Source organism: Monodelphis domestica, chromosome 1 (genome assembly GCF_027887165.1).
Source record: "Monodelphis domestica isolate mMonDom1 chromosome 1, mMonDom1.pri, whole genome shotgun sequence".
Lineage (NCBI taxonomy): Eukaryota > Metazoa > Chordata > Mammalia > Didelphimorphia > Didelphidae > Monodelphis > Monodelphis domestica.
The window spans coordinates 469,735,743-469,757,487 of NC_077227.1; the positions used below are offsets into that span (position 1 = coordinate 469,735,743).

The window sequence follows — 21,745 nt, forward strand, 5'->3', positions numbered from 1 at the left end:
CTCAGCCTTCTCCCACACTGGGATAGTTCAGCAGCTGAGGTCTCTGCCCAAGTGGCTTTTGTGTGGTCAAAGCTGGCTCAAACTGGACGCTGTGTTCTTTCTCTCGGCCTTGGTGAAGTATTGCACAGGGTCTCCCATTCCCCCACAGACAAACCAACATGATTTCCTATTCCCCCTCCAATTCTCTGGCCTGGCACAGACAGTTCAGAGAGCTGCAGGCTGATGTTTTGGGGTTGTCTGCCCTGGCCTGGACAATTTGGAGTTTTGCCCCGCGGTGCCACAGGGCTGTCTACCATGGCGCTAGCAGCTCAAAATTACGGAATTGTGACCTAATGTCCACAAGCTGGAAAGGGATCTCCAGGGCACTGGGAGGAGGGGGAAGGGACTGAGGTTTGGGGATGTCCTTTTTTGTAAACCCGTGTCAGGTCTTTGTACAACCTCCCTGCTGAAAGCACAGGACGTGGATAAGTGAGTTCAAGGCCAGTGAGCACCAATTCATGGATTTGGGGGCTTTGGGTTTCTGTGTGTATCTTAGACCATGGAGATCGCTGAAGTTGCTTTATCTTTTTCCGGTGCATAATTTTTTGTTTTGGAGAGGCTGGAGCTGTCGAAGGGATCCTGTCTAGTATGCCATTAGGTTGTTCACGGTCACGATAGATTTCTAAATGATAAATTTCTAACCGGGTGTGGGCAACTTGTTTACCCTCTTGTGTGCCTGCATCCTGGTGAGGTTACTCTCTACTCAAGTCATAGGGGTGGGGGAACATAATTAGTGTTTGCTGAATGCTTTGAAATCCTCCAGATGAAAGGCACTGAACAAGTGGGAGGTCAGACTCCCACACCTGAGCCTCCTTGCTCTGCCGTACCCCCATGCACTCTGCTCGTGCACAAACACGGTATTCCCCTCTTGACATTTTAGCATGACTCCCACACACATGTTGCTTACCCCTGCACACCACATCTGAAAACAGGACTCTGCACCCAGAACGCAGACTTGCCTGTACATCAAATATGTCCCACTTCAATCCAGCATCTAGAAACGCCCACTTGCCCCACTGGCCACAGATTCTCTCATGGACTGATTATTAGGTTTAATATGTACTCCCTCCTCACTCCCTCTTCCCATTCACAGCTGGTTTTCTCTGGTGAGAGGTGACATACTGTGATTTGAAAATGCACACATACCTCACAAATATCATGCATTGTGGGTTTCTTTCTTCCCTCCCTTAACCCCCCCCCCCCAAAGATCCACCAGACAGCCTTTGATCAGCCCCTAATAGAACAGAACTGCCTCTTCTTTGCTCCCAGCTGCATTTCTCTATGACCTGGAATGAGCCTTAGAACCTTCCTTGACCTTTAAATTTTCCTCCAGGGGAAATGGAGGAAAAAAGGAATATTAGCTCTTGTGACTCTGAGGGAGGGAAACTGATGAGGAAGAACAGATTTCTTTAAGCCCTTTGACATCTTAGAATCAGGAGAGACTGGATGCTTCCATGATTATAACTCTGGCCTGTCTGGGTGAGGAACCCAGATGGGCATCTTAAGAGCACATTAGATGACAGATAACAGAGGTTCTTTTCCCAAAGTTCTTGGCTGAAAACTCAAAGTAGGGAACCCTATGGAAAAGCAAAACAACAGACTACTTCAGGGTTCAGAGACCAGGGTGTGCTGGGCTTGGGGTGTAGTGAGGACAGGAATTTACAGTGTTATGAACTCTCCAGTCCTGTTGGGACTTTAATAGCAGGGAGCCATGACTGGTTGCTGGCACCAACCTTGGGGATCATTTGCCACAATATAGGAGAGCCAGAGGGAATGGGGGGTCCTTTCCTATGAGAAATCTGTAGAAGAAGCTTTACAAATGAAGGACTCTCCTTTAACCATTGCTTTTCCCTTGTTTCTGTCTTGCAGATTTTTCCACCCAGGTCAATTCCACGTCCCTGAATTCCCCCACTGGCAGAGGGTCCATGGCGGCACCTTCCCTGCACCCGTCCATTGGCCCAGGCCTCGGCTCATCGCTTGGCTCCTCTGGTCAGCTGCACTCACCCATCAGCACCCTCAGTTCCCCCATTAATGGCATGGGCCCTCCTTTCTCTGTCATCAGCTCCCCCATGGGGCCTCACTCAATGTCTGTCCCCACGACTCCCACCCTTGGGTTTGGGACGGGCAGTCCCCAGGTGAGTACCCAAGGGAGGGTGACTGCCTTGGGTTGGTTTTGGGGCATTGCAGCTTTCTTTCTTTTCTTTTCTTTTTTAATTTAGTTTGGAGAATTTTATTTAATTACTTAATTTAGAATATTTTTCCATGGTTACAAGATTTATGTTCTTTCCCTCCCCTCCCGCTCCCCTGTCCCACAGAGACGCAAAATTCCACTGGTTTTACATGTGTCACTGATCAAGACCTATTTCCATATTATTGATATTTGCACTGGGGTGATCATTTAGTGAAGCTTTCTAACTAGTGAATCTAGGCTTGAGGATCGTGATAATAAGGATGCTGACAATGCTTTTCTGCATCCAGAGATGATGCTCTTTGGCACTGGGTAGGCTGTCCTGTAGTGGGCTACACCAAACCAATCCTGTTTCTTATGCTTTTTGTGACATGCCTCTGTGGGCAGAGGCTAGTCTTTACATTGAGTTAGGATTCATCAATAAATGGCCAGGTCAGGGCCAGGATGAGGGGGTCATTCCATGGCCAGGATTTGGGCTTAATCTGTGTCTGAGAAGTAGAGGCAAGCTAAATGGCCCACATGGAGATCCAGGCTCCAAGTCCAACCTCATGAGCCCCATGCTCTCACCACAGCACCTGGCATCCCTCCATCCCTCCTATCATTGTGATGCACTGTCTCCTTTAGATGGGATTAGTTACCAGGCTGTTGCCTATAGGGGAAGTTGGACCAGGATCTGTCTGAAGCCGATTCCATGAAGCCAGACCTTGTCCTCAAGGAGCTACTGTCTCATGGCATGGAGAAGGGACCTTAATGACGGACAAACCCAAATGGTTCATTTTACAAGTCATGAAAATGGGGTCTACAGACATTAGATGACTTGCCCCAGCTCCCAGAGGCAATAGGTGTGAGGGGGCCCAGGGGAGGCCCAGGGGAGATCTTCCTGTTTTGTCCCTCTTCCCACTGTACTGTGACTGTATTTTCTTGTCCACTTTCCCTTCCTGTGGGTGATTGCAGAAGTCTCAGAGTGTAGCTCCAGGGGAAGCAGAGGGGATGTGTTCCTAGACTCATTTCTTTACTCAGCAATTACTAAGGAATAATGATGATTTGTAGCTCATTTCAGGCTGATACACTAATCAGGATTTGGCAAACATCTGGCAGAGTGTTTCCTAATAGGCAGAAGGGCTTAGTTTTCTGTCATCTTTGGGCCTCTCCCGCCACCTGCCCTTTTCCCCAGTGCTTCCCTCAGCACTAATAGGAGATGGGTAAACCTTTCCTTGGAGAATTCTTTGTATAATTAGAGACAGAGAGGGATGCAGAACAGTTAGGAAAACGCAGGTAACATCCTTGTTTTAGGGAATCCAAACTAGAGCTTGTCGTTGGTCAGTTGTTTGCAGTCGTGTCCAACTCATTGTGAGTGATCCCATTTGGGGTTTTCTTGGCAGAGATAGTGCAATGGTTTGCCATTTCCTTTTCCAGCTCATTTTACAGATGAGGCAAACAGGGTGAAATGACCTGTCCAGGGTCATGTAGCTAGAAAGTGTCCAAGGCCAGATATGAACTCAGAAAGAAGAGTTTTCCTGACTGCATCACTTAGCTGCCCAACACCTATAACTAGACACTCTTCAAAGGAGCTGGAAGTCCTTTTCACTTTAGGCAGTGTTCTGTTGAAATTCATTGCAACTAAGGCTGGAAGTATAAGCAGATTTCAAACTAGGAACGATGGTCCCATGGAATGAGTCCTCCATGTTATTTCCAGCTTTCCCACTGTTGGACAGGGTGGTCTTAGGAAGGCCACTTCCATTCCTTCTGCCTTAGCATTTCTACCTCTGAAGGAGTGGATTAGAAGATTTCTCAGGTCCTTCCTACCTCAAAGGTCCTGTAATCCCATAAAAGAACTCCCACATCCAAACAGGAAGAAGCTCTTCTCTAGGGAGTCAGTCCTCTAGGGACCATTCTTCACGTACCTTTCCCAGCCTAAGATGCTGACTGATTTCCTCCAAGACTTTGCTGTCCACTCCTAGAAAATTAGGATCATAGGATTGTGAGCAGGGGTTCTTAATTTGAGATCTGGGAACCTATGTTTGTGCATGGGCACACATGTGTTTTATATAAATATTTTGGTGTTTCCATTTCAGGGCACGATATCTCAAAGTCTTCAGTGCAACTTTAAGCTTTATTTGTTGTTTAGTTATTTTTTAGTCCTGTCTGAGTCTTTGAAACTCCATTTGGGGTGTTCACAGCAGAGATCCTAGAGTGGTTTGCCATTTCCTTCTCCAGCTCATTTGACAGATGAAGAAACTGAGGCCCACAGTATTAAGTGACTTTCCCAGGATCATACAGCTAGAAAGTGTCTGAGGCCAGATCTGAACTCAGAAAGGGGAGTCTTCCCGACTCCAAGCCTGGTGCCCTAACCAGTGAGCAACCTAAGCTTTGAGCTTTAATTGTTTAGAAAATAACTAGAATGAGTAGAATTGAAGATATTGCATGGTATTTCTGTGCAAGGGCTTCAATACTAGAAAAATAACTAGAATGAGTAGAATTGGAGATATTTCTTGGTGTCTCTGTGCAGGGGTTTAATACCTTAAAAGGGCACCAAGATTTTGGGGACATCATGTTTCTTTTGTAGTCCAGAGTATTTTATGGATGATTTAAATATACAGGTTTCATCAGATTATCAAAAGGATAGAATGATTAAGATCTTGATTCAGAACTTCCAAACTCTCAAGTTCCTTGGAGATCATCTAGTCTGAGCTTCTAATTTTATGGTTATGAAATTGAAGATAGGAGAAGTGAATGACTTGCCCAGGGTCACACCAATAGCAGAATGCCCGATCCATCATGGGAAATTAATGAATGCTCCTAGGAGAGTCAGGATTTGAATCTTGATCCCACAGTCTTTCTACTACCCCACATTCCACCCAGAAATAGACTTTAGGAGTTGAATTAGGCTAGGTTCATCCACACCCCACACGCTTTCCCCTCTTTCAGCCCAACCTGAGCTCTGGGGGGTGGGAAACAGAAATCCTATGGAGAGGTCAGCAGCTGTCGGGCAATACGCTGATTCATCTTCTCCTGCCCCGCCTGCTCAGAAGAAAATACCCTTGCTGGCTGGCTTTGAAGGGCCGGCCCTTTATCAACAGGCTCCTCCCTGGCTGGGGTCCTTGGCTTCACAGCAAGCAAAGACTGGGCCTGGCTCCCACTGTCCTGCTGCCAGATGGCGGTCAGCCTTATTTTCCTACCCTCTTTCCCCTCTTCTCTTCCTCACTGCTGCCCCTCAGCAGCGGGTGGCAGGGAGGGAGAGGTGCTGATTGGAGATTATGTTAAACCTGCAGCTATCCCGGGTATGAACTCATTAAAAATAGCCGTCCTGGCTGCCTGGCTGTCTTGCCCTGCCACCTGTTCTCCACGGGCTGAACGCTACCCACTTAGCAGAAGGGAAGATTAAGAAATTTGCCACCAGGATTTTATTTATTGGTTCCTTGGGATCTGTTGTAGTCAAGACACCTGCTGGCTCTCTCCTTTCTGATTCATTGCTTCTCTACTTTGGCCCCATGACCAGCAATGGCTGTGAGAGTCATGCCTCCGTGGGGCGAGGAGCAGGAGCAGTCCCTAAAAGGGCAGCTGAGCGTTTGCCTGAGTCAACAAACCTAGTTTACAATTTAGTGTTCCTCTCCCTCTCCCTCTCCCTCTCCCTCTCTCTCTCTCTCTCTCTCTCTCTCTCTCTCTCTCTCTCTCTCTCTCTCTCTCTCTCTCTCTCTCTGTCTCTCTCTGTCTCTGTCTCTGTCTCTCTGTCTCTGTCTCTGTCTGTCTCTCTCTCTTTTTCTCTCTTTCTCTCTCTCTCTCCCTCTCTCTCCCTCTCCCCCTCTCTCTCCCTCTCCCCCTCTCTCCCCTCTCCCCCCTCTCTCTCCCTCTCTCCTTCTCCCCCCTCTCTCTTTCTCTCTCTTTTTCTCTCTCTCATTCCCCCCTCCCCTCTCTCCCTCCCTCTCTCCCTCTCTCCCTCTCTCTCTCTCTCTCTCTCTCTCTCTCTCTCTCTCTCTCTCTCTCTCTCTCTCTCTTTCTCTCTCTCTCTCTCTCTCTCTCACACACACACACACACACACGCCCCTTTTTATAGGTAAAGGTAAAGAAAAAATGAAATAGTTTCTGCCCTCAAGAAGGGGATGCCCTACTGGTTTTGGGATTTCCAGCTCCTTTGTCATAGACCCCCAAACACAAGCACAGACCCATTTTTAGACCAAGAGTGAGAATCCTCCTCCTCCTCGTCTTCCTTCTCACATTTACCTAGTGTTTAAAGAGTTTTACTGTGCTCAAATTCACCTTCTAATAGGGGCCTCACTACCACACATAGCAGCCCACTCCATTATGGATCAATTCTTGTGCTTAAAAAGTTCTTTCTTATAGATAACCTGCTGTCTATTTCTCTGCCTAGAGAAGAATGCCAGAGCAAAGGTAATGAGCCTTTGATATGACGGGTCACATTGTGGATCTGATGACTCTCATTCTTGGTCAAAAAAATGGGCCTGTGCTTATTATTCTACAATATGACTTTGGGGGTCTGCTCATTAGCTAGGGGAGTTGGAGTCAAGGGACCTGGTCCCACAGTGGGCCTCGGAGTAAATGAAGGACAAGTCTTTCTTGTCTGGAACCTTTCAGTTCCATTCATTCAACATTTATTAAACTCCTGTTATGTGTTAGGCATCATATGAGGTTCTAGGGGTAAAAAGAAAAGGAATAAAATGCCCTTGTCCTCAAAGAGCTTGAGTTCTAGAGGACATCAGTGCGGGCAGACATTCATTGGTTCTCCACCCCCATTGGGCCTCTTCATTGAATAGCCCTTGGCTCTCTTCCTGTGATCTTATTGTAAGTTGCAGAGCTAGGCACACAGAAGAGCATGGCAGGAAGACCAGGATGGTCAAGTCCAGCCCTGGCAGTTCTTAGACAAAGCAAGATCCTTCCTAGAGCGGGCCCAACCCCTTACATTGGCCCTAGGAACTAGACAGCATTCCTTCTGCTTAGTCATACTCCCTGGGCCAGTTTTCAGGCTGAATAAAGGAGACCCCCTCCCTTCCCGGCCTGACTAAGGAGATAGGGTAGGAGATGGAGATTGGGCAGAAGTACCTTTTGGGGGGTCTCACTTTTGTTGTTTTCCTCATCATACCTATACTTTTAAGACCAGCCAAGGTGATTGAATGGGCCAGTCTGAACACTAATCCAATCTCCTGTTCCTTTCCCCCTCCTACAATCCTGCTCCTAGTGAACCCAGCTCATTTCACGGTTTCACTAGAATTTTTTTCCTGGAAACCTAGAGTTCCCCATATTTGTAGAGATGGGTGGAGCGAGGAGAGGGATTCTTGCTGAACCACAACCACAAGTCCAAGGTTGTCTAAACCTGCGAGATTCATTGATTTCTTCTGTTTTCCAAGAGGCCTGGTGTATTTCTTTCTCTCATTCATTCTCTCATTCAAAGAATGTCAGCACTGGATGGTAAAAATCATGTGGTTGAACTGCTTCCTGATTTACAGAAGAGAAAGCTGAAGAGAGAAAAGAAGTGGCATGCCCAAAGTCACTCAACAAGTTCATGACTAAGCCAGGGCTAGATCTCCCCGATGTCCAGACTCCCGGCTGATTCTTGCCACTATCTCTTTCTAGATGGAAATGAATTGATAATGATCCAGTCCATGATGATTTTACATATGGTGACTGATCAACTCCATTTCTTTTGGAAACTGTTCCTATTCTTTGACCCCTCATCTACTGGGGAAAGGCTCTTGGTCTCAAGCATTTGTCAGTCTTATATATTTGGACTGTCAGACTATTATCAATCCCTCCTCCCAACCCTTTCTCTTCTTATCCTAGCCAGGTTGATTATATTTGAGCAGAGACTTTGAAAATAGACATTTTTTTATTTGGGGTTTCTTAATATGGAGCCATTGTGTGTTTTGTTTTGTTTTGTTTTGTTTTAACTGGGAAACTTAAAAACATTGTTGATAGTGTCATTCAATATCATTTATTTTCATTGTAACCCAATGCATTTTATTTTATACAATTAAAGACTTTATTCTGAGAAGAGAATCATAGGCATTATCAGATTGACAGAGGTGTCCGTGACTCAGAAAAAAAGGTTAAGAATCCCTGGTATATTTTGCCTTTTATGATCACCTCTCCCTCTAGTGAGCATTATTCAGGACCTCCTTTGTGCTATATTAGGATCTGAGGACACAGTAGCCAAAAAACAAGATCTGTGTTGCTCAGGTGAATATGATATCGTATTGTGTGACACAGACCACCCATAGCAGGCAGAGAGAAGGTAGGAGGAGGGAGAGAGTTCCAGAGAGGGAGACAGGCAGGGAGGCAGGCGGTGGAGGGAAGCTAGAGAATTAGGGATAGGGTGGGGGATGGATTAGTCAAGGGTTTAATTACTAGTCCTGGTTATTTCAGGAAGTCACACGGACTCCAGGCAGGGAACCGAAATCGATGCCCAGGGATATGAAAGGGGAAATTGAATCTGACCACCCTCCCCTCCCCAGGCCATCCTACAAATCCATCTTGAGGCCATGGTGCTGCTGGTATGGGCCCTTACCCATCCCTCTCTTGTGGTCTGGCATAAGTTGTCTTCCTGACAGAGTCTGGGAAGATATTCAGCCTTAATGGACTTGACCATCTGTCCCCTGTCTGAGAGCATTAGGGACATCCCTGGCAGGGAGGTAGGAAGAAGGGATGATGGAGCCTTCAGAAGGGAGGGCTGCCCATGGGGTCCCAAGAGAGAGACAAGGAAAGCCATTTGTTTTGCACTTAAGGAAAGCCAAGGGAACCTTTTCTGAAGGCTTTGCCTGAGATTACAGAAGTCATCAGGGCTGGAAAGCAAAATTACAATTTAATTCCTGATTTTTAAGCCAAATATTTGTTTGAAGAGAGACCTTACATGGAATTTTCTTAATAATGCTAAAATTTATTTAGTCTTTAAACATTTTCTCCCTCACTTGATTCTCATAAGAACACATAGCAGCAGAAATATTGTTTGAAGAATGGCTTGTGTATTTCTACCTTCAGAGAAAAAAAAACTGATAAAAAGAAATAAGTACGACAGAGTTTTATATATACAAATATCTTTTTGTCAAATGATGCCTTCTCTAATGGGAAAGGAGTTAACTGGGTATTTTAATGTAACAAGCAAATAAATTTAAATTAAATTATAAGAAATAATAACAATAATATATACTAAATAAATAAATAAACAAATGAACAAATAAACAAGCAAATAAATTAAATTAAAATTTAAAAGCCCAAATGTGAACAAAAAACCCCAGGAGCCCTGGGAGATGTTGCTCCGAGGGCTGATTTGTGCCTCTGATTGTTTATGTCACGCTGCGTATTCCAGTTCTCCATGCTTGTGTCATATCCCCCTCTTGATTATAAGCTTCAGGAGGACAAGCCGCTACTGCTCTCAGTCTCAGTATATTCCTCTGTAACATAAGAACTGGCTGATGCTTACGTGTTTGTTGATTGATCGGTGGATGGGTTCATAGTAAATCATTCAGTCAGGTTTAGATAAATCATCCGCTATGTGTCAGGTCCTGTGCTAAGTGCTGGAGATACGAAAATAGAAGCGAAATACTCCTTTCTGTCGAGGACTTTATGTTCAAAGAGTTACAGGGGAGACAACATGTGCCGTACATTTATACGCCTGTATAGAATGCAGACGATGAATAGAAGAGCGCTGGGGAGGAAGGGCAGTAGCAGCTGGGGAGATCAGGAGAAGGAGCCCAAGGGTTAAGAGATGGAGGTGGGAAGAAGGCTCCTTCCAGCTCTGACCCCGGACAGGTTTCTGTAATGGTCAGTGAGGACCAGAAGGGGGTCTTTCCTTCCCTCCCCTAGCCCTGACCCCCAGGTTCCCGGAGGAGAGTCCAGTGGGAGCAAAGGCGATTGCAGATGCTGAGCCAGCGTGGGTGGTGCTGGTGGAAGCGGCTCCCATCACCTGGTAGATGCCGCTTGTGATCCAGCTTTGCTTCATTAGCTCTGGAAGCCCTGCTGAGGCAGAAGGAGGCCAGGAGGATGAGGCTGACAGTGGCTGGGGACTGCAGACTTCTCCATGCTCTCTCTGACGCTCTTGACTGCTGCCTCAGCAGAGACTTCCGAGGCGGCATGTGAGGTGAGGCGGAGAGAGGGGAGGGGGCAGCAATGCTCACTCTGAAGGGGGCTTTCCTGCTCACTTATGGGGCCAGGGAGGATGGAGGTCCCCCACAGATCTCCTGGAAGAATGGAATGAGTATGAAAGCGAGACAGGAGTCCTGTGGGAGGCTTGCCCAGGCAGTGGCTTGGATGCTCCCTAAGGTCCTTGCAGTTGAAGGGACTCTGGTCTGGGCATCCTAGAATCACTGATTTTAAAGCTGGAGGGGACCTTTGATGTCCACAAGATTGGATATATATTACTATAGTGGAAGAGGGATTCGAGATTTAAGGGGGCGGGGCCTTGGCTGTAGAGTTTACCTAATTCAAACATATTCTATAGATTTGGAAACTGAAGCCACCCCGGAGGGTTATTTGTCTTTCTCCAGTCCTTAGACTCCAAATCTAGTGCATGGTACAATGCAAGGAGAACTTGGCTTGGAATCAGAGGGCCTGGGTTCAAACCTCACCTTTGCCACTTAATCAGTTTCCTTAACTTTAAAATATAAATAATTAGGAGGCAGCTGGGTAGCTCAGTGGACTGAGAGCTAGGACTAGAGACCGGAGGTCCTGGGTTCAAATGTGTCCTCAGACACTTCCCAGCTGTGTGACCCTGGGCAAGTCACTTAACCCCCATTAACCTAGCCCTTACCACTCTTCTGCCTTGGAACCAATACTCAGTAATGATTCCAAGACAGAAGGTAAGAATTAAAAAAAAATATATATATATATGTATAAATATAAAATTAGTAGTAGTCAGATTCTGTAGGCATTTGGAACCAAGAGATAAAGCTTGACTATATATGTCATCTCTTTTGGGAAAGAGAGCTACCCCCTTTCCCATTTTTCTACCTCCCTGAGGCTCACTATTACCCAGTGAGGCCTCAGGGTCATTCTACTAAATGCATGGAGAAATCGGGATTTCTCTCTGATGTTAGAAGGGAACTCTTCCCAGCTCTTAGCCTTCTGGTCCAGCAGAGCCACTGGAAAGGTTCTCAGGCCAATGCTGGGGGGTTGGCTTCATTTTTTCCCAGACCAGAATTAGTCTGGGTGACAGATTAGAGGATATTGGGTGGGGGATAAGGAAGCAGAGAGGGTGGCTCCAGCACACTGCCCCATTGAAGTTTCAGGGTAGCCACAGAAAGAGGAAACAACGGGTGAGTTCCTTTCCTTGGCTTTTGCTGAGTCGTGGTCCATGGGACAGCGTCAGGGAGACTGGGGATGTGTGTGTGCCGGGCAAACCTCTAGTGAGTCACCCTGTCCGAGACCGTTTGAAAGCATTCACAGAAGCAGAGGATGCAAAGCAGATTCAAAGTCAACAAACAGTTAAATTCTTGCGCTTTGCACTAAGAATGAAGAAGAAAAATGGCAGTCTGTTCTCAGGGGCTTCCAGTCGACCAGATGGGAATATAACACATATACAATGAAGTATAATATAATAGTGTGATCGGGGCAAAGAAGATTGAGACACTGCTGTAGGAAAAATTTTGAGGACAGAGAGATAACATTTTCATTTTCCAGAGGAGAGGAAATAATGAAAGAAAGTTCAAACTTTTTGGTCTCCTGACCCCTTTACACCCTTAAAAATATTGAGCACCTCAAAGAGCTTTTGTTTATGCTCATAATTGTCAGCATCGCACATATTAGGCATTAAAATAGGCACATTTCTAAAATATTTATTAACTCATTTTAAAAGAATAGTAATAAGTTAATTATGTGTTAATAAAAAACACATTATAAAAACAACTTCCAAAACAAAAACATTTAGTGAGAATGGCATTGTTTTACATATTTTTATAAATCTCTTTAATGTCTAGCTTAATAGATAATAACTTGATTCTCATATCTGATTCTGCATTCAGTCTATTGAGATAAATTTTTTTGGTTGTGAAGTATATGAAGACAATCCAGCCTCACACTGATCTATAGTTAGAAAATGGAAGAGTATCTAAATAGGAAAATAATGTCTTGGTGCTATGACAAAAAGAGTATTGGCTTTACAGACCTTGGGTACCACCAGAGGTTCGATGATCACCCTTTAAGAACTGCTGACCTAGCAGGTAGTGCCTTTGAGGAAGGGAAGGATTTTGACAGGTGGAGGTAGGGAAGGACTATATTTCAGGCTAAGGGGGATGGAAGGGGATATTAGATGACATAACAGTTACTAGCCCAGTTTGACTAGAATGTGAAATGTGTGAAAGAAAGTAATGTGAAATAAGACTGAAGAGGTAAGGTTCATAGGATTTTCAAATTAGAGCTGGAAGTTAATTTAGAGGCCATCTAGTCCACTCCTATATTCTTGAATGAGAAAATGGAGATACCTGACTTGGCCACGGTCACATTTGTAGAAGTGGCAGAGTCAGGACTTGAACTCAAGTCCAGTGATTTGAGCCAAATTAAGAAGGGTATTGAATAGCAAACTAAGGAACATATGTTTTGTTCTAGGGAGCCTCTGAAGGTTTTTGAGCAGGCAAAGACATGATGAGACTTGTGCATTAAAAAGAAGAGGCTCTATGAGCTTCCTTGGTTTTCCTTCAGTCCATCAAGCAGCAAGCTCTCACCTTTTGTATCCCCAACATTTTGCTTGTACTGGGAGGCAGGCACTTGGAGTATTAGCCTCATTCTACAGATGAATAAACTGAGACTTGGATTGTTGAAATGTCTTGCTCCAGGTAACATAGCTAGTAAGTAGTGGAACTAGAGTTAGCCATAGCATTTGGTCAGAATAGCTTCATTTAAGGAGAACCAATTCAGATCAGTACGCATAGTGCATCTTTCCCCTTAAAACAGGCTTTAGGTTTCTATTCAGCCAGACCAACTTTCTAGGACAATTTAAACTCAAAACAATCTTGAAGGGACTAGGGACAGCTATGGGTTCCTCATTCCATCAAAAGGAAACTGAGAAAACCCAGTGGAATTGCTCGTTGGCTACGGGAGTGGGGTGGGAGGAGGGGAGGGAAAGAACATGAATCATGTAACCATGGATAAATATTCTAAATTAATTAATTAAATAAATAAACTTAAAAAAAAAAAGGAAACTGAGGTCTAGAGAGACTTCATGACTCGTAACAGAATAATGTAGCTCTAGGTCCTCATAATTTGGCCTGTGGTCTTGTAATGCAGACTCTTCCCAGAGATGGGAATCCTCTCTCAAACCCCTCTAACCAGCAGGAAGCAAACCTCTTTTTCAGTATCTCCGGTGATGGAGAAAGTCCTACCTGCCTAAGCAGCCCAGTCCCTTTTTGTGGAGCCCCAAGAGTGGCCACAGTCATACATACAGTACTGGACTTTGGAATGGATGGGTTAGAAACCATTTTCTCCGCCAGAGCATAAGCATGTTCTCTTCAGGGCTAGTGGTCAGTATCAGGAACTTAGAGCCCTGCCCCCTCCCCCAAACCAGTCTCTTCCTATTCTATCAGAAAGGAGGAAGGGGGATCGCTTTTGTTGAGGAAGGCGAATAGATTTCCCACATTGAGAAGCCAGTTCTTCTGATGTACACAGCAGAAAAGAATGGTTATTCCCCTGACATTTACAAAGTGTTTTGAGAGTTTCTCTTTTCCTCAAGGGGTGTGGAACAGGGGAGCATTTTAGAGAAGAAAACAAATATTTGTCTCTCACAAGTTCCCTGGCGTTTGGTGGGAAGGCGGCCAGCCCTCTGAGGGGGAACTTCCAAATGGGACCAGGCTCAGCAGAAATGTTAGTGGAGACAGGATGGTGAGTGGAATCAAAACTGCCCTGTCACTCCAGCGTTGCTAAGGCAACAGGGTGAATTTCCCACGCTTCCCTTCCTGGCCAGGTTTCACGTCCTGTTCTGCCTAAAGGGGTTGGGTGGAGGGTGCCAGTTCAAGAATTGAGGTGTATAGTGTGAGGTCTGCACTAAGCAATCAATTGTATCTTGGAATCTAGACCCCCCCCTCCCCCCATCCTCCTATCCTCGGCCTCCCTACCCTCCATCCATTCCCCCTGGGTATTGGAAACACCGCATCCTAGGACCTTGACATTAAGTGGTTGATGTTGTTCTAGGCCTTGTATCTTGAAAAGGCCCCTTCAAGAAAATGACTTCTAAGAGAAGTACAGGGCTGAGCTGAGTATATTCCTTCCAGGAAAGAAAGACAACACAGACATCTAAGACCTCTCGAGAGTCAATGCACTTTACAGGACTTAGGGGAGGTAGCTCTGGGAGACTGGAGACAATACCAGATCTATACATTATGTCACTCAGAGCCTAGGGCAATGTGTTCTGCAATACCACAGGTACTTAATTGGTGCTTTTGGTGCAGTGGAAAACACGCCAGATTTAGAATAATAAGGTTTTTTTTTCCTTTTACACATTTTATTTTTTTTTTCTTTAAAAGGAGTGAGTTGTATATAGGGGGTAAAGTGCTTTATAAACAAGAAAAAAATTGCTCTAGAACCATCTTATTCATCGTCATCATTATCTTCCTCATCCTTTTCATCCTCATCTTCATCTTCCTCCTCCTCCTTCTGGAATAAGAAGATCTTGGTTCTAATCCTGATTTTGCTATTTAATATATAGCTAACCCTGTTGTTTGTTTAGTCATTTTTATCAGTTGTGTCTGACTCTTCCTGACCCTATTTGGTTTTCTTGACAAAGATATGTATGGAGTGTGTGGAAGTCGGTTTTGAGTGATTAATACATATATAACCCATTGGAATTGCCTGTTGACTCTGGGAGTGGGGAGGGAAGAAGGGAGGGAGACAAGAAGAATCATGTAACCATGGAAAATTTTTTAAAATAAAACTTAAAATAAAAAAATGGTATGGAGTGGTTTGCCATTGCCTTCTCCAACTCATTTTACAGATGAGGAAACTGAGGCAAATGGGATCATTGTGAATTGCCCTAAGGTCACGTAGCTATCTGAGACTGGATTTAAACTCAGAAAGATGAGTCTTCCTGACTCTAGGCCTGGCACCCCATCCACTGTGCTGCCTAGCTGCCCGTCTGACCTTGATCAAAGCACTTAATTTCTGTGGTCCTTAATTTCCTAGTCTGTAAACGGAAGGAATTAGACTAGAAATGGCTTCCAGGGTCCCTTGCAGCTCTAAATCCTTGGCCCCAGTTTCCTTGTGCACAGTGGACACAATATTTGTGCTATTTATCTCATAGCTATTTATTTTGTAAACCCTAAAGCATTAAAGAAATGGGAGTTAGTGTTGTAGACAGCTGATGGTGTGTGAAGAATTTCTTCTTGCTTTCATGGAACGTCATCCTAACTGGCCCTCTGTTTTTCCTTCTTCAGCTCAACTCGCCAATGAACCCTGTCAGCAGCACAGAAGATATTAAGCCACCCCTTGGGCTCAATGGAGTTCTTAAAGTGCCCGCCCATCCCTCAGGAACTATGGCCTCCTTCACCAAGCACATATGTGCCATCTGTGGGGACCGCTCCTCAGGTAAAAGCTTCCCCAGGAGAGCTGTGCTGGAGACAGAGGGATTCCCCCAGAGTGGGATGGGGGAGAAGGCCATTGTGGGGGTCCTTAATTAAATTTCTAAATCATCAGTTAAGATCTGTGCAGAACACTATGCTAGGCACAGGGGACATAAAGAACTGGAGCTTACAGCAAAGCCAATGGTTAAAAATTTCTTTCCCTCTTGAATATCATTAAGCCAACTCCTTAGACTCATGTTTCCTTCCTAATTGGCTCTAGAGATGCCTCCTGAATCCTCCTTTCATCTCAGTGGTCCCTTCTTTGCCTTTGGTCCAGGTATTACCAAAATGTTCGTGAAATCTGGATGAACCAGGATATGTGGGGAATAGGTTCTTCTGGATTAAATATTGTTTTCTGGATTATACAGAGAATACAGAATGACAACATTCATACATAGGAAGGCTCTTTAGAGGCCATAAATTCCCATATATTTATTTTATGTTTTATGATGAATTTAAGATCTCCCCCTCCAAGAAAATATTTTCATGTACAATGTGGAATAGGGGGGAAAGGGATTATATGCAAAACCACGAATCTACTATATAAAGCTTGCTTTTTGTTATTTAACCTATTTAAGTTCAACCTGTTACTTTCAAAACTATCTTGCTTGTTTATGTATGTCTTATTTTAAAGCTGAAGATACCAGGACTTAGAGAGATTGAATTACTTGCTCAACCAAGGTCATTCAGAACATAGCAGAGCAGAGGTTCAAACCCACATCCTGTGATTTCCAAATCCAGTTCTCTTCCTGACAGCACATTTTACCTACCTGTTTCAACCTCAAATCTTAATGGTTCTAAGCCTTGTTGTTAAGTCATTTTATAAAGTGCCAGAATCTAGATGTTATTATTAACTCCATTTTACAGTTGAGGAAACTGAAACAGACAGAGACAAAGTGACTTGCCCAGGGTCACATAGCTAGTCAGTATCTGACAATGGATTTGAACTCTGGGCCTTCCTGATTCCAGGCCTGTCACTGTACACTTTACCACCTTCAGGTCTTTTTTTCTGTTGGCACAGTGTATTGAAATGTTTACATTTATTGGCACTTTTTTAAAAAGTAAAAAATTTTGCTGAAAAAGAATTGGGGAAATAAAGGGCCAGAATCAACTCACCTGCCATATGAAGAAGTCTCATTTCCCCTACTAGAATGTATCATCTTCCTCGAGCACTATGGTGCTCACATCTAATGCCTGTCATTGAATTTTTTTTGCTACTGAGGGTACTCTAAGACCTCAGGCTCATCTTTTATCACTCCCTTTCATAGAGTATGAGAACACAGAGACTTTAGAACGCATAATGCCAGATCTTGAAGTGACTGTTGAGCTCTTTTATTTAACAGATAGAGAAACTGAGACCTAGAGAGTTGACATGACAAGTCTGTAGAAGAGCCAGGAATAGAACCCAAGCCTCCTGACTCCCAGTTGAGTGTTTTTTGCTTCCTGATTCTTCTTTGTAGATTATAAGGCTTTACTCCCCATTTTAGACTTTGTTTTGTGCTTGAACCTAGTCCTGGGAATCTCTCTTTGCTCACCACTTTTTCTCTTGTATCCTTGCCACGTGTCTCTAAGAAGCCTGAGGGTACCTCTTAGAGCTGTCTCTGACTTGGTCTGGCGTTGCCATAGAGACAGTGACCTAAGGAGACCCCCCCTCCCCAGGAGAGGAGACCCTGACCCTCCCCAACCCGAAGTGGACTGCTTGATGACACGGCCTCCAGGCATCTCCCCCTTTTCTTCCCTCCCCTCCCCCCTTGCATCTAGAGATTGATAACCCTGCGGGCCAGCTAAGCTGTAAAACCCAGAATCTCATCATGAATGAGGCACTGGAGCTCAGGAGGGAAATTGGAGGTGATGATGATACCATTTATCAGGAAGCCCTAGCCTCAGGCAGTTTCAATTGGCTAATTCCCCTCTTTCTGAAGTCCTCACACTAGGCCTTGCACATATCCAGATACATATTTGTGCGTGTTCCTGATGGACATGTATAAACACAGACATTCCTCACCTGTGTGCGTGTATTCTCTTACACAGCCCCTCTCTCAGCACAGCACGCAGCCGTCCTTAGCTGTCTCCAGCGTCCAAGTAGGCATTCCTCACACTTGCATTCAGAGATGTGAGGATAATTCTGACAACTGCTTATATCACTTCATGTGACCATCCACAGAATTGCTAACAACATAGAACTCTCTCTGTCTCTGTCTCTGTCTCTGTCTCTGTCTCTGTCTCTGTCTCTGTCTCTGTCTCTGTCTCTGTCTCTGTCTCTGTCTCTCATTCTTTCTCCCTCCCTTTCTCCCTCTCTCTCTCTCTCTCTCTCTTTCTCTCTCTTTCTCTCCCTCCCTCCCTCTCTCTCCCTCTCTCTCTCATTCTTTCTCCCTCTCTCCCTTTCTCTCTTTCGCTCCCTCCCTCTCTCTTTCTCTCCTATTCTCTCTATCCCTTTCTCTCTCCCCCTCTCTCATTCTCTCCCTCTGTCTCATTCTTTCTCTCTTCCTCTATCTCCCTCTGTCTCTCTCATTCTTTCTCCCTCCCTCCTTCTCTCTTTATCTCTTTCTCCCTCCCCCCTCATTCTTCCCCTCCTCTCTCTTCCCCTCCCTCTCTGTCTATCTGTCTGTCTGTCTGTCTGTCTGTCTGTCTGTCTGTCTCTCTCTCTCTCTCTCTCTCTCTCTCTCTCTCTCTCTCTCTCTCTCTCTCTCTCTCACACACACACACACACAGTTTCTTTAAAGCCTTGATTATATTCAGCAGTAGGTCATGACTTAAAGTGATGTGATACTTAAGGCAGGGGATACTTGTGCTGTGAAGCTGTGAAGGCAAGAAAGTTTAGTCTGTGGCACATGGAGGCTGGTAGATAGCTAGTGAAGAGATCAGTCTAGCTAGTAGGAAGGAGAAGCATAGAATCATCGCTGTAGAGCTTGAGGGGACCTTTGGGACCATCTAACCGAGTCCCTTCTTTTTTACAGATGAGGACACCAAGGCTTGCAAATCTGAGTGACTTAAACTTAAAGGCCATTGAATTAGTAGATCATCTCAGGACAACTAAGTGTCACAGAGGAGGGTTTTGTGTTCGGGTTTTCCAGACTTCCAACTCCAGAACTCTTAACTACTCTTTTATACTGCGTCTCCAGACAGAATTGGATGGACAGACTGGGGTCACTTTGGCGGGCCTGGAAAGACATTTTTGCTATGAGGAAGGTTGAGGAGCCTCAGCAGAAAAGACTGTCTATAGGAGCTCTCTTTGTTAACTGATAGAATAGTGTAGTCTGATAGAAAGAGCCCTAGGCAGAGATCTGGTTTCAAATCCGGACTCTACCATTTACTATATGAAATTAAGCAAGTTATTTCTCTTCTCAGTCTTTGCTTTGGAAAATTTGGAGATTAGTCGAGATGATCTTTAAGGTTCCAATGACCTCTGACATTCCGATGTTGATTATCAAAAGGATATTAGTGTGATTCTTTTCTGCTCCTCAAAACTCAGAAGCTTGAAATCTTGGTAGCATCTTTGGCTCTTCACACTCCCTCTCCAACTGCCCATTAAGCCAGTCAGTTGCCAGATTCTATGGATTCAACTGGCATGATAATTGTTGCATCTGTTCTCTCCTGTCCATTCCCACTGCTGCTCAGTAGTTCAGGTCTATTTAATTTCTTGAGGGCAGCTAGGTGATACACTAGGTCTGTAGTCAGGAAGACCTGAATTCAAATCAGACCTCAGACACTAGTTATATGACCCTGAGCAAGTCACTTCACCCTGTTTGCCTCAGTTCCTCATCTGTAAAACGAGCTGGAGAAGGAAACAGCAAACCACTCTTAGTATCTCAACCAAGAAAACCCCAAATGGGGTCATGGAGAGTTGGCTACGATTGAAAATGACTGAACATATAAACTCTTACCCTGAACTATGTTAGTCTCCTATTTCCTCTTCTGCTAGTATATCCCTTCACTAGCAGGCAAAATAATCAGAATATGTGAGATTATTTTGATATTCAAAGGCCTTTAGGGAATCCCTATTACCTATGGGCTAACAACACATAAGCTTGAAGTTTGTCATTTTTCATTTTGGCTTCAAACCTACCTTTCCAAGCTTATTTCACATCCCTTCTTTTTTAGCCAGTGTGAGGGCAGCTAGGTGACCCAGAAGATAGGGGACAAGGAACGGAGTCAGGAAGACTCATTTTCCTAAGTTTAAATCCAGCCTGAGATACTTATTAGCTGTGTGATCCTGGGCAAGCCACTTAACTCAGTTTGCCTCAGTTTCCTGATATATCAAATGAAATAGATAAGGAAATGGCAAACCACTTCAGTCTCTTTGCCATGAAAACCCAAATGGGGTCAGGGAGAGTCAGGCATGACTGAAAAATGACTGAACAACAGTAAATGGCCACAGGGTGCTACCAGCTATTTTCCTCTCTTATTCCTATCTCAGGTCCTCCCAGATCTCTGTGAATTCTCATAGAATGTGTCTAATGACTTAGCACATGTGCACATCCTTCTTTCCCTTCAAGGACCAGCTCAGGGGTCACCTTCTCTGACCAACATTCCACCAGCCAACTAGAAGTATTCTTTACATCTATATAGCAGTCCTTTAGGACATTATCCAAGTCTGATTTTTTTCAGACTTGTGCTTTGTGTCTTGGTATTAATTCTAAGATGGAACAGTAGTAGATTGTAAGGACCTCAGGGCAGAGGTTGTGTTTTTCTTTTAGGTTTATGTCCCCATTGATGAGGAAAGGGTTTGTGTGCATAGTGGACATTTAATGCATGTTTATTGAATCAAATTGCACCTCTTCCCTTCCATTTCAGGTAAACATTATGGTGTGTACAGTTGTGAAGGCTGTAAAGGTTTCTTCAAGAGGACAGTTCGCAAAGACCTCACCTATACCTGCCGAGACAACAAAGACTGCCTGATTGACAAACGCCAGCGGAACCGGTGCCAATACTGCCGCTACCAGAAGTGTCTTGCCATGGGCATGAAACGAGAAGGTAAGATGAGGAAAGCAGAGGGTGCCTCTATGGGCTGACACTGAACCCATGTCACACACATTAGATTTGATTGTACTAACTCAGACCAAAAAACCTATTGAGGCATACATGACTTTTACCATTTGCCTCTGGTGATTCAGAAATATTGTAAATATCTTTGGAGGGGATTCTATGAATTCTCAGTTATCTCAGATCTGCTTATCTAGTTTGTGGATTGTCCAGAATTCTGGCTTCTCCTTCCTTGTTGCCTTTTGACTCTGAGACTCCTTGCTGTGCCTCAATATTTCCAGGGCACAGAAAATAGAAAAAGAGTAACTATTCCAGACCAAGCATTTGAAATCCTTCCTGAAGGTAACACCCTTGCTTAGTTGGTTAAATCATCTGTGTGGCAGACAGGAGATCCTGGCAGTGCCAGTGGAGCTCAAAATCTTTACGAGAAGTTCTATGCTATGAATGGAAGAGGAGGCTAAGTAGAAAAGGGCTTTTATTGTAGATTTCACATAGCGTTGATTTTTCTGTATTTCCTCTCCTATGCCTTCAACTTCCTCTTTAATCACAGAACCTTAGAGGGGGAAGGAGCCTTAGAAATCATACAGTCACACCTTTCACCTAGGGCTAGAATCTTTTCTGTAGTATCCCTCATAGATGGTGATCCAGCCATTGCTTGAGGGCTTCCAATAAGAGGATACAATAGAGACTCCCCCCATCTTTGAATAGTCATGATAGAGCACTCAACCCTATAGTGAGTGGAAGGCAGCTTCCAATCAGTGGTCTTTCCACCTCCCAGCAGGGATTCTTAATCTTTTTTTAATATCACATACCTCTTTGACAGACTCATGAAGCCATAACCTTCTTCTCAGAATAACAATTTAAATGTATAAAATACAAAAGAAACTGGTTATACTGAAATGAAGTTATCAAAATATTAATACAAATGTCCAGATCCCAGGTTCAGAACCCTTCTTCTAGGGACATGGGGGATAACCTTGCT

At 44.5% G+C, this 21,745-nt stretch overlaps 1 protein-coding gene across 5 annotated transcripts in view; it reads left to right on the forward strand.

Annotated features, from left to right (window-relative positions):
* Positions 1 to 21,745, forward strand: part of RXRA (retinoid X receptor alpha) — a 467,242-nt gene that overhangs the window by 369,037 nt on the left and 76,460 nt on the right. For 4 of the 5 annotated variants that reach the window (XM_056812676.1, XM_007475259.3, XM_056812679.1 and 1 more), the window contains exons 2-4: positions 1,909 to 2,174; positions 15,595 to 15,745; positions 20,575 to 20,754. In XM_056812676.1, the coding sequence (XP_056668654.1) occupies positions 1,909 to 2,174; positions 15,595 to 15,745; positions 20,575 to 20,754 (597 nt within the window). Of the gene's footprint in view, positions 1 to 1,908; positions 2,175 to 9,492; positions 10,317 to 15,594; positions 15,746 to 20,574; positions 20,755 to 21,745 lie in introns of those variants that run through there. The other variant, XM_056812680.1, reaches the window with a different exon arrangement.